This window comes from Rhodnius prolixus, unplaced genomic scaffold (genome assembly GCF_049639745.1).
Source record: "Rhodnius prolixus isolate KJV_2025 unplaced genomic scaffold, Rpr scaffold_6, whole genome shotgun sequence".
NCBI lineage: Eukaryota > Metazoa > Arthropoda > Insecta > Hemiptera > Reduviidae > Rhodnius > Rhodnius prolixus.
Window position 1 is genome coordinate 33871302 of NW_027411634.1, and position 16364 is coordinate 33887665.

At 32.5% G+C, this 16364-nt stretch overlaps 1 protein-coding gene and 1 long non-coding RNA gene across 5 annotated transcripts in view; one reads left to right on the plus strand and one right to left on the minus strand.

Moving 5' to 3' along the window:
- Positions 1–428, minus strand: part of LOC141460299 (uncharacterized) — a 70840-nt gene extending 70412 nt beyond the window's left edge. The window contains exon 1 of the mRNA XM_074140184.1: positions 210–428. Within this exon, the coding sequence (XP_073996285.1) occupies positions 210–218 (9 nt within the window). The 5' untranslated portion in view covers positions 219–428. The remainder of the gene's footprint in view (positions 1–209) is intronic.
- LOC141460302 (uncharacterized) overlaps positions 1–16364 on the plus strand; it is a 426050-nt gene that overhangs the window by 334343 nt on the left and 75343 nt on the right. The gene's annotated exons all lie outside the window — the stretch shown is intronic.

A 16364-nucleotide genomic window follows, 5' to 3' on the forward strand; every position in this document is an offset into this window, starting at 1 on the left:
AAATGAGACTGCAATGCTTTTTCTTTTACAGGTAGGAGACAGTAGATACGGGAAGGGGTTTCAAAAGATTCTGTACAATTTTTTGGAAATGTTTTACTGGAAAAAGTACGTAAAATTGTAAATAATTGAATTCTGAATCATGAGAATGAGCAAACAAATCGCAATGAATAAACTTTAATTACAAAAAAAAAATAAAGATTCAAACCCACCTTATTCATCGTAATCCGCTTGGGTAAATCACCAAATTGGGCAGGTGCTAAATGAAATTTGGCCAATCAAATTGAAGAAAGTACCCAAAAAAACAGTAAAACTACAGAAAACGATTCGCTTACATGTCACAATTTTTTTTAAAAAAAAAATCAACTTAAAACTATCAAAATGGTACAATACTAAACACTTCTTATTGGGCAGCAATTTGTAGTAGATTTGGAGGCAAGCCGACCTGACGGCAGGGTTTTATACAGAAGGGGGGGTGGGGGTAGCCCCAACAACCTGGTCTACGATCCGGCATAAAAAAAAACATTGTAGAGGGGGCATTCTCTATCTGCTGTGTATGTGTGGATCCGTCTGTCTGGTGTTGTGTTCACTCCAGACGAAGAGACGGTGAAAGTAGGTGAGCGAAGTACTTCGGCGCTTGGCGGGGAGCAGCAAAGAAGAGCCCACACCGGGCAGTCTGCAGATGTACCCACAGCTCTTTTAATCACTCGTAAATTTGTGCTTCATAGTCTGCTATTTTTTTCTAAATTGAACACGATAATTTAGAATCAAAACTAAGTTAGATTGCCGGATATTTGTAGTTTTTTAATTTTTTTAAATTGAGCACGATGAACAGGGAATTTATTTCTCGTTTTGGGCATCATTATTTATTCTCAATAAATATATTGAGTTTTGAATATTGCAACTAATTCAACAGTTAAAATTTAACTGGATTGATTGGAGAAATCATCCAATGGTGACTCTCCATCATCTACTTTGAATAAGTAAAAATCTCTAGGTCATCTTTGTTTCAGCCGTCTTGGTTACCTGGAATGATGTAGTGAAGACGTTCGATTAATGGATTAGAGTGGGCTACTTTGGTGAAATAATCTGGGAAATGATGGAAGAAGATGATTATTCATTGTTTAAATAATCAAACAACTTCATCAACAAGCCTGATTTACAAAAAATTGAAAAATAAGTGAGCTAAAACTATTCTGTATAGTTTATAGTGACATCTGCAGATGTCTTTTCCACCACGAGGCTTGCTCTAGGACAGAGATGGCAAACCTTTTTGAGACGTGGGTCAAATTTTGTTCATTTTTTTTTTTTTTCAGTACTAGCTCTACCATTTGCACAAGAGTTAAGTTTAAAAATTTTAAACTGAATATTTTCAAAACTAAACATCTTTGAAATTCAGTTGACTTTACGGGTAAAACGGGACGAAACAAGTGCTATGGAAGTCTCTTTTTACAAAACATAACTGAACTGCAACCTTACAAAAGTGTGTTTTATTTGAAGAAAAATCTAAATATGGTTATTTGCTTTGGGTTGTCGATTTTTTTTTTAACAAACAAAATATGAGTAAAATTATACATTTTATTTGATATTTTGTAAACACTTTTGCTTTATTTCAAATACTACAAAAGCATTTGTCGCCATTTGCGTTTTAGAACTATAATGATCAAACTAAAGGTTATAGATAGCATTTAAATTGCTTTTGTGTCAATGCGTGATTGAAAAAAAATACAGATAGAATATAAATTATCAACACAATTAGAAAATCTAAATCAACCCGCGTAAACAAACAAATGGTTGCCTAGCAATTGTGGGTCAGTGAAAAAGCTTGCGCGGGTCAGTGTCTGACCAGCGGGTCATAGGTTCGCCATCACTTATCTAGGAACTCCACAATTATCTACACCTTCAGTTTTATATTACAACTGTTGTTGAAATAGTTCCCGAAGACTTTGTAGGCATTGGGATGATCTGAGTGACAAAAGGGTACAGTTTGACTCATGGCAGCCACCTCAGTCTCTATTTTTTTTCAATCTTCTTCAGTTTGATAAGTTTATTTTTAAGCTTAGGTGCTTAAAGTGAGAGTATAGTTTTATTTTGATCAATTTTACTCCATTTCACCCATACCCATAACTTAACTTTAAATCATAGTTTATTTAAGTCCTTTACCTGCTTTGATAAGTACACTGCACTTTTTACACGTATAAAATAATATTTATATTACTTTGGCTCCAATGCTTGCATCTAGAGCTTCATATGAGTTTAAAATGGACCAAATGAAAACGAAATAATAATTGCAAGAAGTGCAACGAGTCCTGTGTGCTGCTAGTAGCGCTATATTGAACGTTTTTGTCGAATGCTTATCTCAGACGTGAGAAAGCAGTACAGGAATTGAAATGGCATCCTACCAGCATATAATTATTTTTTCTAAGTAAATTATGGTTCTTTTTTCTTATCCTGTAATTGCAAAACTTATTGTAATAAAATTTGATTTGTTATTGTCACATGTTACATGTAATACTTTTATTTGAAAGAATTCACTTAGTGAGAAAAAAAGTATTTTTGTCAAAATGTAGTTAACAGATTAGTTTGATACAATGCCTGCAGTTATGCAGTAATGACTTACGGCAATGGACAAAAGTTAAATTGATTTAGAAAATACGTAAAATAAAACCTTAAGTATTAGGTACTTAAAATTATTTCATTTACAAAGAACAAATTAATGTTCTAACTAACGATCGTTCAGGTGAATAGTAATCTACTAATGTTTTCTACGAGTTTAACAAAAGATGCGGGCCAACATAACAATGTTCTAAATTATCGTTGCACAATAACAATAAATTGTAGGCAATAAAGAAATCTATTTGTATTTCTTTTTTGTGCTAAGGAAATAATATATCAATTATTATAATTAAAAGTTCAATTTTGAGAATGTCTTTTAGTAAAGCAGTCAGAGGTAAAAAGTCATCAACTTGGAGAAGAAGCAGAAGAAACTTGAAGGTAAGAGAGAAAAGAATAAGTACTCCACTTCTGGAAGTAGGCAACCATTTGAAAGTAAAGTAAACATCAAGAGTGTTGAAAGCATAAGATGGTCCATCTGCAGGATTGCAACATCCTGTCACTGTGCTTCCTCAAACAGAGAGATCTTGCATCTAAGAAACCAGCTTAATCAAAGAAATATAGAAGCGAGAAAAACGCTGGCCTTACATCCTTTTTAAACGACAAAGATGATCATCAACCACTAATATACCAGATTAATGAAATATTTTTAAGAAGTTTAACCCATTCATGAACTCTTCTAATCGATTAAGAAGCTCCATCTGATGATACTTTCTCTAAATATAGTATCTGTCATAATACAAAGAAAAAGATTTTACTAATTTATTATTGTAATCTTCTTAAACTTTCACCTTACATAAGTGCATTCATCCCCAAGGTTAACTAGATGAATGTACCTGTTCGAAACTACATTAGAAAGTATTTAATATTAATAATTAAACAGGAACTTATTTATTAATGATTACAATTTTCATAACATTGAAGTCTTTTGATGCAGAATAATTTTGATCTACACGGACGACTCATATTTGTGTACAGACTAGATACCTAAATTTGAGCTCACCATACTTATATTTTCTTTTTGTCTATTGGCATTAGAGAGAGCCAAAAAGAGACATCGAACGACTGAGCGAAGAAATACTAGCACAATTACTTTTGATCGGAGACGACGAAGTATACCATAAAACTGAAAACGGAAATTTCTTTGTAAGATTTTGAGTTCTTAAATCGGCATCAAAAGGTTGTTAAGGATCAGCTGTTTTGAAGCTTCCTATAAAAAACCTGTTAATTTCTTTCTTTTTGTAACTTTTCTTTACCAGATAAGTACAATATTTCGAATTTTCTTAAGTAAATTATCGAAGATATTGTTTCTAGGATTCTCTAAGAGCGCAATAAGTGATTTTTAGCTAAAATTAAAGTAGTGTTCGTGTTGGTTTACAAAGTATATCGATAATAAATAGCAGAAATATGAAACTTAATGAATCGTTTCACTTTAATTTAACAAAGTTTTGGGAATCTTTTCGTACAAATTGATCTAATGTTTTCAACAGACATTTTACTGAAGTTATACCAAAATTTTGGGATCTTTGTACCAAATTTATCCCCGTTTTAGCGTGTTTATCGTATCTCTGACAGGTTTTAGAGTTTCATCCATTTTCATTTAGCGACGAATTAAAATCAAAGATATTAATCAAGCACTATATTTCCAAATTTTTTTAACTTGAAGCTTTTTCGTAAGAAAATTCATTGTGAGGCATTTTTTGAGGCAAAAAAGATAAGGTAGGTTGGCCTCTAAAGTGCTATTTCGTACAATGTAAACGATACTTTGCCTGTCGCTACAATTCCGAGTTTCGTTGAAGCGATTCCTGGACCTATAAGTCCGATACATGCGATTGCTGGGTTTTTCCAATTGTTGATATTTTCTAAAAAAATTACTCCTACAAATTATATTTATCCTTTGGACCTTTTTCTTTTTGTTTAATTATACTTTGTTAATACGTATTATAATCTACAAACGCCTATTCCCCCTTTTCTGAGACAATTAGATTTTTAGGCTACTTTTTTGGAAGAAGTGTTAAGAAGACTTCACTTCAAAGTACCATTTCAAATTAATGCTTCCAGGTTCTTGTATATTATTATTAAAAAAAGGATAATTATATTCTACACCGGAAGTACACCATTTTAACAAAGGAATTAATTATTATTATTATTTTTTTTTAATGATTTAAGGCGCGTCAACATCTAAGATTATTGGCGCCCGGAGCTTTTTTCCGCGCACTCTCTTGATACCGACAAGACTGTCCATCACCGGACAGTGAGCTGTAAGAAGCTCCTAGGAAGAGAAAATCTAAGGGTCAGCAGCTGGATTCGAACCCGGGACCTCTGATTCCCATTTAATATGACATAATAATTATAATAATTAAAGCTAAACCGCCTGGGAGAAATGAACTGCATAAATAGGGGCTTGCAATTATTACTAATTAGGCAGAAATTTAATTATGAAGTCACAAAGGTAATTAAAATAATATACTAATATTTACTATAATCTTATGTTCTCTTTGGAATTATTAATCTAAAGTTAATTAATGAGAAATGTGCGTAGATTGCAATGTAATCGCTTTTATTCAAACTTTTGTAGAAGCATTTTTGCGTCATCACGTTAAATTCATTACGCGTTTAATTTTAAATTTTACATTCTTTAGATTTTCATTTAATTCAAAGATTGGCCAATAGAAGACTTTCCTTAGATAGACAAAGATGACGTAGCAGAGATGACTTTACATCAACTTCTTAAAAAACGTATTTAACACACTTTTAAGTATTTAGCTTTAGAGTTGTACTGGACAACCACGTCGAAAATGACAAGAACTAAACAGAGATTATGTTATTACATACTAAGACTGTGGGGGCATTTGGAATTAGAACGACTAGCTGGCCTAGCTTCTTTAGCTCAACACGCAAATAAGACAAATGATAACGATGGAACGATGTAGAGTGAGTGATATTCTAGTGATAAGCACCTAGACGATGCTGGCTGTATGGCGGAAGCCAATGCCAAAAAAAAAGAAAACAAAAAATTAAACAAATTTGCAAGACGAACAAAATGGATATCAATATTTCAGATGCCTGAAAGTTGTGGCAGTGTAATGGTTGAGGAGAGAGAGAGAGATGTTGGTTGTGGATGTTGATGGATAAATAACACTTTTGGTATCGGTATAAGACTTTATGTATTTATATGACTGACTGCCAAGGACTCTATACTTTACACTACAAGAACAGAACAGACTGACTGACGTGGCTAAACGATGTGTACAACTGAAGTGTAAGACTTTGAACAGAATTACAGAATCTTCGAATCACAGATCTCGAGCTGAATATTATATATCTCTCACTGAATATTGAACTGAATCTCAATCTTATATATCTTTTTGACTTTCCTCTTGTTCTTATACGAGGGGGTACCCAAAAATAACCGGAATTGCGTTGCCGCGCATGGAGCTTATGTAGTACGCATTTCTGCCGCTAGACGTGTATAGCGCAATTACTTGCCAGTTCAGTCCTGCCTGTGTTGTCTGCCTGGCTTGTTCTGTTCATCTGCAGTGATTGTTTTAACCAGCGCTGTTTTGTTCTTTTTTCGTTTTTTATGATGGCAAGTTTAAGTGGACAACGTGCAGCTCTGAAATTTTGTTTTCTACTCGGCAAAAATGCTGCTGAAAGTGTTTTAATGTTGAAAACAGCTTACAAAGATGACGCTATGGGAAAAACTCAAGTATACGAGTGGTTTACTCGGTTTAAAAATGGCGACATGTCGATTGATGACAAACCTCGTTCTGGACGTCCATCAACTGCCCGAATCGACGAAAATGTTGAAAAAATTCGAGAGCTGGTGTTCACAGACCGTCGACAGACAATTGATCAACTGTCAGAGAGTAGTGGGTTATCTTGGAGCTCGGTTCAGCGAATTTTAACGGAAGATTTGGGGATGAAAAGGGTTGCTGCCAAGTTTGTTCCTCGAGTTCTGACTGACAATCAAAAAGAACATCGAGTTGAAACATGTCGTGCTTTGAAACAACAGCTTGAAACTGATCCAGACTTTCTGTCAAAGGTCATTACTGGTGATGAGTCATGGTGCTATGGTTATGACCCAGAATCAAAGCAACAGTCGAGCCAATGGAAGACGTCATCTTCACCCCGACCAAAAAAATGTCGTCAAGTCAAGTCAAACATCAAAATAATGCTGATTTGCTTTTTTGATGCCAAAGGCGTAGTCCATTCAGAGTTTGTCCCCCCAGGTCAGACCGTCAATCAAACCTTGTATTTGGAAGTTTTGAAAAGATTGCGCAATAGTGTTCGCCAAAACAGACCCGATTTGTGGCAAACAGGAGACTGGTTCTTCCACCACGACAATGCACCTGCACACACAGCCATCTCTGTTACACAGTTTTTGGCTAAAAATGGCATGGTTCCGCTGCCCCACGCACCTTACTCGCCTGACCTGGCTCCGTGCGACTTTTTCTTATTTCCACGCATGAAAAAGGGCATGAAAGGTCACCGATTTGACAACATTGAAGAGGTCAAGAAAAAAACGAAGAAGGAGCTGTCAGCCATTTCTAAAGATGACTACAAAAAATGTTTCGAACAGTGGAAGCACCGGTGGGACAAATGTATTAGTTGTAATGGAGAGTATTTTGAAGGGGATAAGGTTGTTCTGTAAAAAATTTGTAAATAAATAGCTTCTAAAAAATAATTCCGGTTTTTTTGGGTACCCCCTCGTATACCTTCGCCGAGCCTCCCCTCTCTGTGTGCCAAGGGGTCTGACTCTCTCCCTCTGGCTAGAGTGGATGAGTGGTGGGGTTTCACTACCCCTACGCTAGAGTGGATGAGTTGTGGGGGGTTCACTACCCCTACATCATCCCCCCTCCTGAAGTAATTTTTCGTTGGCGAAAAATTAGCGTTGGTAGCTTGGCTGAAATGATGTTGTTGATGCTGCTAAATTTATAGCATTTTTGGCTAGTGATATGCGACTAGCATGCTGTTTTTATGAGAGCCAGAATTGTCATGTCTGTTATAGAGAATTTAAAATTTGGAGCAGTCTTTGGCAGTAAATTAAAATATGTACATTGAAACAATATAGGGGTAGTGAACCCCCCACAGCAGAATCAAGGCAATCAATTGGGGCTCTAGAAACAGGGGTCGCCAAACTTTTTGGATCAAAATCTCCATCGACCCCCATAAAAGTAATTTTCAGTTAATTAAAATAAAACTATCTATTAGGTCCTGTGTAAAATTTTATGATTTTTAAACATTTATTAAAGTAATTTTATACATTGTATAACAATAGTTTTATAAAAAATATCTTAATGTTGAAATTTAAATAACTTAATATTTATTAAATAATAAGTAAAGTAACTACAGTATTGCTTCTTAATTAATGAGATGGGTGTGCCTGGTGTTTCTCTCTGAAAGGTTCGCTATATTGGGTTCGAAATTTTGTTTTTCCCTTCGTCCCCATGGCTCAGATCGACCCCCTACTTTTGTTAAATAGACCACTGGGGGGTCTAAATAGACCACTTTGGCGACCTCTGCTCTAGATACATTAAAAGATATTCTGTGCAATAATCTCAAGGCAGTTCTTTGTTTAGTTGATTCCTAGGAGAGATCTATCAATCGCTCTTCCATCTTCTCTTGGGTGTTCCAATCGACTAGATCTTCCAAGTCCTGTCAACGTTGAACTAACTCAATGGAACTCATCAAATATTTATCTTCCTGCTTCATGTTATCCTTACATAATATATCTTCTCTTTTATTTTTACATCTTTAAGTCATCCAGATCAAATTCTCTTCAGAAAACTCTTTTTTCCCCTCCAGCTTCTTAAAAAAATAAATTTTGTACCATTCACAGAATCTTAAAACAAACATTTCCGGTTAAATCTATTTAAAAATTTTTTTGACACGATCTCCAAAAATTATAATAGAAACCTTCTGATGAATGTTATGCAATTCACTTCCTAATTTACATGACAAATTATTTGTAATGATGTTAAACAAAAAAATAAATGACAGAATAGAAAATCAGTAATAGTCAAAATTGTTTGTCTAACAAAACTTAACATTCTATTTGAAAAGAAATTTTTTATTTTAACAAAGTGATAGCGTTTTTTTGAGGAGAGGGGGGTTGGTGGAGTTTGTAGAAAGTGAAACGTTTTTTGTAGTCGTTAAGTTTATTTAGCGGAGACAAACATACAAAATGTTTTAACAAAACAGTTGTTAACAATTCACAATACATTTGTATTGTTAAACTGCTAAGTGTATTGTGGGGAAAAAAGAGTAAATAAAATATTTTTTGGCACTCTGTCATTGATTGTCTATTCAGCAGGTTTAAGTCCAACATGATTTCTGTTTATATCATTCAATTGAAGCAGAATCCTTTATTATAAAATCAATTAGGAAACCTTAGAAACGGAATGGAGGTCAGTAGTTAGAGCAATGGCATGTTTACAAGCGCTGGTTATTTAATGAACTCTCTATTGTCTAGGATTTATTCTGCTTCAATTCACTTTTGGAATCTGATTTGGAGCTAGAATAGAAAATAGAGCCTTAGCATATTACGCCACCACAATTAGCTGTAAGTCCCATACAGAAAACTGAAAATATGGACAAAGAAGAAGAAAACTAACTAATTTCTTTTATCCAAATTATGGCTTTGTAAAGGTGGTCATCATTTTTAAGTTTAAAAAACAGAATCAGCTGACTAAAATGTTATTCTGGCAAAAGTAATTTACATATTACGTAAAAGTAACAGCCGTGAACCACGTATTGATATGGAATTTTGTTCTCTTGTACACTTTGTTTTTCTCAATTATAAACTATAGTTATTTTGTGCACAGACCTAAAAAGGTAGAAGATATAAAGGGTTGAAAATTTTTTGGGTCATGAAATTCTGTAAAATTATGGCCATTCTATATCTCCCACCGTGAACCACGTATTGGTATGAAATTTTGTTCTCTTATACACTTTGTTTTTCTCAATTATAAACTATAGTTATTTTGTGCACAGACCTAAAAAGGTAGAAGATATAAAGGGTTGAAAATTTTTTGGGTCATGAAATTCTGTAAAATTATGGCCATTCTATATCTCCCACTGTGAACCACGTATTGGTATGGAATTTTGTTCTCTTATATACTTTGTTTTTCTCAATTATAAACTATAGTTATTTTGTGCACAGACCTAAAAAGGTAGAAGATATAAAGGGTTGAAAATTTTTTGGGTCATGAAATTCTGTAAAATTATGGCCGTTCTATATCTCCCACCGTGAACCACGTATTCGTATGAAATTTTGTTCTCTTATACACTTTGTTTTTCTCAATTATAAACTATAGTTATTTTGTGCACAGATCTATAAATGTAGAAGATATAAAGGGTTGAAAATTTTTTGGGTCATGAAATTCTGTAAAATTATGGCCGTTCTATATCTCCCACTGTGAACCACATATTAATATGGAATTTTGTTCTCTTGTACACTTTGTTTTTCTCAATTATAAACTATAGTTATTTTGTGTACAGATCTATAAATGTAGAAGATATATTGGGTTGAAAATTTTTTTGGTCATGAAATTCTGTAAAATTATGGCCATTCTATATCTCCCACTGTGAACCACGTATTGGTATGGAATTTTGTTCTCTTATATACTTTGTTTTTCTCAATTATAAACTATAGTTATTTTGTGCACAGATCTATAAATGTAGAAGATATAAAGGGTTGAAAATTTTTTGGGTCATGAAATTCTGTAAAATTATGGCCGTTCTATATCTCCCACTGTGAACCACATATTAATATGGAATTTTTTTCTCTTATATACTTTGTTTTTCTCAATTATAAACTATAGTTATTTTGTGCACAGATCTATAAATGTAGAAGATATAAAGGGTTGAAAATTTTTTGGGTCATGAAATTCTGTAAAATTATGGCCATTCTATATCTCCCACTGTGAACCACGTATTGGTATGGAATTTTGTTCTCTTATACACTTTGTTTTTCTCAATTATAAACTATAGTTATTTTGTGCACAGACCTAAAAAGGTAGAAGATATAAAGGGTTGAAAATTTTTTGGGTCATGAAATTCTGTAAAATTATGGCCGTTCTGTATCTCCCACTGTGAAGCACGTATTGATATGGAATTTTGTTCTCTTGTACACTTTGTTTTTCTCAATTATAAACTATAGTTATTTTGTGTACAGATCTATAAATGTAGAAGATATAAAGGGTTGAAAATTTTTTGGGTCATGAAATTCTGTAAAATTATGGCCATTCTATATCTCCCACTGTGAACCACGTATTGGTATGAAATTTTCTTCTCTTATACACTTTGTTTTTCTCAATTATAAACTATAGTTATTTTGTGTACAGATCTATAAATGTAGAAGATATAAAGGGTTGAAAATTTTTTGGGTCATGAAATTCTGTAAAATTATGGCCGTTCTATAACTCCCACTGTGAACCACGTATTGGTATGGAATTTTGTTCTCTTATACACTTTGTTTTTCTCAATTATAAACTATAGTTATTTTGTGGACAGATCTATAAATGTAGAAGATGTAAAGGGCTGAAAATTTTTTGGGTCATGAAATTCTGTAAAATTATGGCCGTTCTATATCTCCCACTGTGAACCACGTATTGGTATGGAATTTTGTTCTCTTATACACTTTGTTTTTCTCAATTATAAACTATAGTTATTTTGTGCACAGACCTAAAAAGGTAGAAGATATAAAGGGTTGAAAATTTTTTGGGTCATGAAATTCTGTAAAATTATGGCCGTTCTGTATCTCCCACTGTGAAGCACGTATTGATATGGAATTTTGTTCTCTTGTACCCTTTGTTTTTCTCAATTATAAACTATAGTTATTTTGTGCACAGATCTATAAATGTAGAAGATATAAAGGGTTGAAAATTTTTTGGGTCATGAAATTCCGTAAAATTATGGGCGTTCTATATCTCCCACTGTGAACCACATATTAATATGGAATTATTTTCTCTTATACACTTTGTTTTTCTCAATTTTAAACTATAGTTATTTTGTGCACAGATCTATAAATGTAGAAGATATAAAGGGTTGAATATTTTTTGGGTCATGAAATTCTGTAAAATTATGCCCGTTCTATATCTCTCACTGTGAACCACGTATTGGTATGGAATTTTGTTCTCTTATTCACTTTGTTTTTCTCAATTATAAACTATAGTTATTTTGTGCACAGATCTATAAATGTAGAAGATGTAAAGGGTTGAAAATTTTTTGGGTCATGAAATTCTGTAAAATTATGGCCGTTCTATATCTCCCACTGTGAAGCACGTATTGATATGGAATTTTGTTCTCTTGTACACTTTGTTTTTCTCAATTATAAACTATAGTTATTTTGTGCACAGACCTAAAAAGGTAGAAGATATAAAGGGTTGAAAATTTTTTGGGTCATGAAATTCTGTAAAATTATGGCCATTCTATATCTCCCACCGTGAACCACGTATTGGTATGAAATTTTGTTCTCTTATACACTTTGTTTTCTCAATTATAAACTATAGTTATTTTGTGCACAGACCTAAAAAGGTAGAAGATATAAAGGGTTGAAAATTTTTTGGGTCATGAAATTCTGTAAAATCATGGCCATTCTATATCTCCCACTGTGAACCACGTATTGGTATGGAATTTTGTTCTCTTATATACTTTGTTTTTCTCAATTATAAACTATAGTTATTTTGTGCACAGACCTAAAAAGGTAGAAGATATAAAGGGTTGAAAATTTTTTGGGTCATGAAATTCTGTAAAATTATGGCCGTTCTATATCTCCCACTGTGAACCACATATTAATATGGAATTTTGTTCTCTTGTACACTTTGTTTTTCTCAATTATAAACTATAGTTATTTTGTGCACAGATCTATAAATGTAGAAGATATAAAGGGTTGAAAATTTTTTGGGTCATGAAATTCTGTAAAATTATGGCCATTCTATATCTCCCACTGTGAACCACGTATTGGTATGGAATTTTGTTCTCTTATACACTTTGTTTTTCTCAATTATAAACTATAGTTATTTTGTGCACAGACCTAAAAAGGTAGAAGATATAAAGGGTTGAAAATTTTTTGGGTCATGAAATTCTGTAAAATTATGGCCGTTCTATATCTCCCACTGTGAACCACATATTAATATGGAATTTTGTTCTCTTATACACTTTGTTTTTCTCAATTATAAACTATAGTTATTTTGTGTACAGATCTATAAATGTAGAAGATATAAAGGGTTGAAAATTTTTTGGGTCATGAAATTCTGTAAAATTATGGCCATTCTATATCTCCCACTGTGAACCACGTATTGGTATGGAATTTTGTTCTCTTATACACTTTGTTTTTCTCAATTATAAACTATAGTTATTTTGTGCACAGACCTAAAAAGGTAGAAGATATAAAGGGTTGAAAATTTTTTGGGTCATGAAATTCTGTAAAATTATGGCCGTTCTGTATCTCCCACTGTGAAGCACGTATTGATATGGAATTTTGTTCTCTTGTACACTTTGTTTTTCTCAATTATAAACTATAGTTATTTTGTGTACAGATCTATAAATGTAGAAGATATAAAGGGTTGAAAATTTTTTGGGTCATGAAATTCTTTAAAATTATGGCCATTCTATATCTCCCACTGTGAACCACGTATTGGTATGAAATTTTCTTCTCTTATTCACTTTGTTTTTCTCAATTATAAACTATAGTTATTTTGTGCACAGATCTATAAATGTAGAAGATGTAAAGGGTAGAAAATTTTTTGGGTCATGAAATTCTGTAAAATTATGGCCGTTCTATATCTCCCACTGTGAAGCACGTATTGATATGGAATTTTGTTCTCTTGTACACTTTGTTTTTCTCAATTATAAACTATAGTTATTTTGTGCACAGACCTAAAAAGGTAGAAGATATAAAGGGTTGAAAATTTTTTGGGTCATGAAATTCTGTAAAATTATGGCCATTCTATATCTCCCACCGTGAACCACGTATTGGTATGAAATTTTGTTCTCTTATACACTTTGTTTTCTCAATTATAAACTATAGTTATTTTGTGCACAGACCTAAAAAGGTAGAAGATATAAAGGGTTGAAAATTTTTTGGGTCATGAAATTCTGTAAAATCATGGCCATTCTATATCTCCCACTGTGAACCACGTATTGGTATGGAATTTTGTTCTCTTATATACTTTGTTTTTCTCAATTATAAACTATAGTTATTTTGTGCACAGACCTAAAAAGGTAGAAGATATAAAGGGTTGAAAATTTTTTGGGTCATGAAATTCTGTAAAATTATGGCCGTTCTATATCTCCCACTGTGAACCACATATTAATATGGAATTTTGTTCTCTTGTACACTTTGTTTTTCTCAATTATAAACTATAGTTATTTTGTGCACAGATCTATAAATGTAGAAGATATAAAGGGTTGAAAATTTTTTGGGTCATGAAATTCTGTAAAATTATGGCCATTCTATATCTCCCACTGTGAACCACGTATTGGTATGGAATTTTGTTCTCTTATACACTTTGTTTTTCTCAATTATAAACTATAGTTATTTTGTGCACAGACCTAAAAAGGTAGAAGATATAAAGGGTTGAAAATTTTTTGGGTCATGAAATTCTGTAAAATTATGGCCGTTCTATATCTCCCACTGTGAACCACATATTAATATGGAATTTTGTTCTCTTATACACTTTGTTTTTCTCAATTATAAACTATAGTTATTTTGTGTACAGATCTATAAATGTAGAAGATATAAAGGGTTGAAAATTTTTTGGGTCATGAAATTCTGTAAAATTATGGCCATTCTATATCTCCCACTGTGAACCACGTATTGGTATGGAATTTTGTTCTCTTATACACTTTGTTTTTCTCAATTATAAACTATAGTTATTTTGTGCACAGACCTAAAAAGGTAGAAGATATAAAGGGTTGAAAATTTTTTGGGTCATGAAATTCTGTAAAATTATGGCCGTTCTGTATCTCCCACTGTGAAGCACGTATTGATATGGAATTTTGTTCTCTTGTACACTTTGTTTTTCTCAATTATAAACTATAGTTATTTTGTGTACAGATCTATAAATGTAGAAGATATAAAGGGTTGAAAATTTTTTGGGTCATGAAATTCTGTAAAATTATGGCCATTCTATATCTCCCACTGTGAACCACGTATTGGTATGAAATTTTCTTCTCTTATACACTTTGTTTTTCTCAATTATAAACTATAGTTATTTTGTGCACAGATCTATAAATGTAGAAGATATAAAGGGTTGAAAATTTTTTGGGTCATGAAATTCTGTAAAATTATGGCCATTCTATATCTCCCACTGTGAACCAAGTATTGGTATGGAATTTTGTTCTCTTATACACTTTGTTTTCCTCAATTATAAACTATAGTTATTTTGTGCACAGACCTAAAAAGGTAGAAGATATAAAGGGTTGAAAATTTTTTGGGTCATGAAATTCTGTAAAATTATGGCCGTTCTGTATCTCCCACTGTGAAGCACGTATTGATATGGAATTTTGTTCTCTTGTACACTTTGTTTTTCTCAATTATAAACTATAGTTATTTTGTGTACAGATCTATAAATGTAGAAGATATAAAGGGTTGAAAATTTTTTGGGTCATGAAATTCTGTAAAATTATGGCCATTCTATATCTCCCACTGTGAACCACGTATTGGTATGAAATTTTCTTCTCTTATACACTTTGTTTTTCTCAATTATAAACTATAGTTATTTTGTGTACAGATCTATAAATGTAGAAGATATAAAGGGTTGAAAATTTTTTGGGTCATGTAATTCTGTAAAATTATGGCCATTCTATATCTCCCACTGTGAACCACGTATTGGTATGGAATTTTGTTCTCTTATACACTTTGTTTTTCTCAATTATAAACTATAGTTATTTTGTGCACAGACCTAAAAAGGTAGAAGATATAAAGGGTTGAAAATTTTTTGGGTCATGAAATTCTGTAAAATTATGGCCGTTCTGTATCTCCCACTGTGAAGCACGTATTGATATGGAATTTTGTTCTCTTGTACACTTTGTTTTTCTCAATTATAAACTATAGTTATTTTGTGCACAGATCTATAAATGTAGAAGATATAAAGGGTTGAAAATTTTTTGGGTCATGAAATTCTGTAAAATTATGGCCGTTCTATAACTCCCACTGTGAACCACGTATTGGTATGGAATTTTGTTCTCTTATACACTTTGTTTTTCTCAATTATAAACTATAGTTATTTTGTGGACAGATCTATAAATGTAGAAGATGTAAAGAGCTGAAAATTTTTTGGGTCATGAAATTCTGTAAAATTATGGCCGTTCTATATCTCCCACTGTGAACCACGTATTGGTATGGAATTTTGTTCTCTTATACACTTTGTTTTTCTCAATTATAAACTATAGTTATTTTGTGCACAGACCTAAAAAGGTAGAAGATATAAAGGGTTGAAAATTTTTTGGGTCATGAAATTCTGTAAAATTATGGCCGTTCTGTATCTCCCACTGTGAAGCACGTATTGATATGGAATTTTGTTCTCTTGTACCCTTTGTTTTTCTCAATTATAAACTATAGTTATTTTGTGCACAGATCTATAAATGTAGAAGATATAAAGGGTTGAAAATTTTTTGGGTCATGAAATTCCGTAAAATTATGGGCGTTCTATATCTCCCACTGTGAACCGCATATTAATATGGAATTATTTTCTCTTATACACTTTGTTTTTCTCAATTTTAAACTATAGTTATTTTGTGCACAG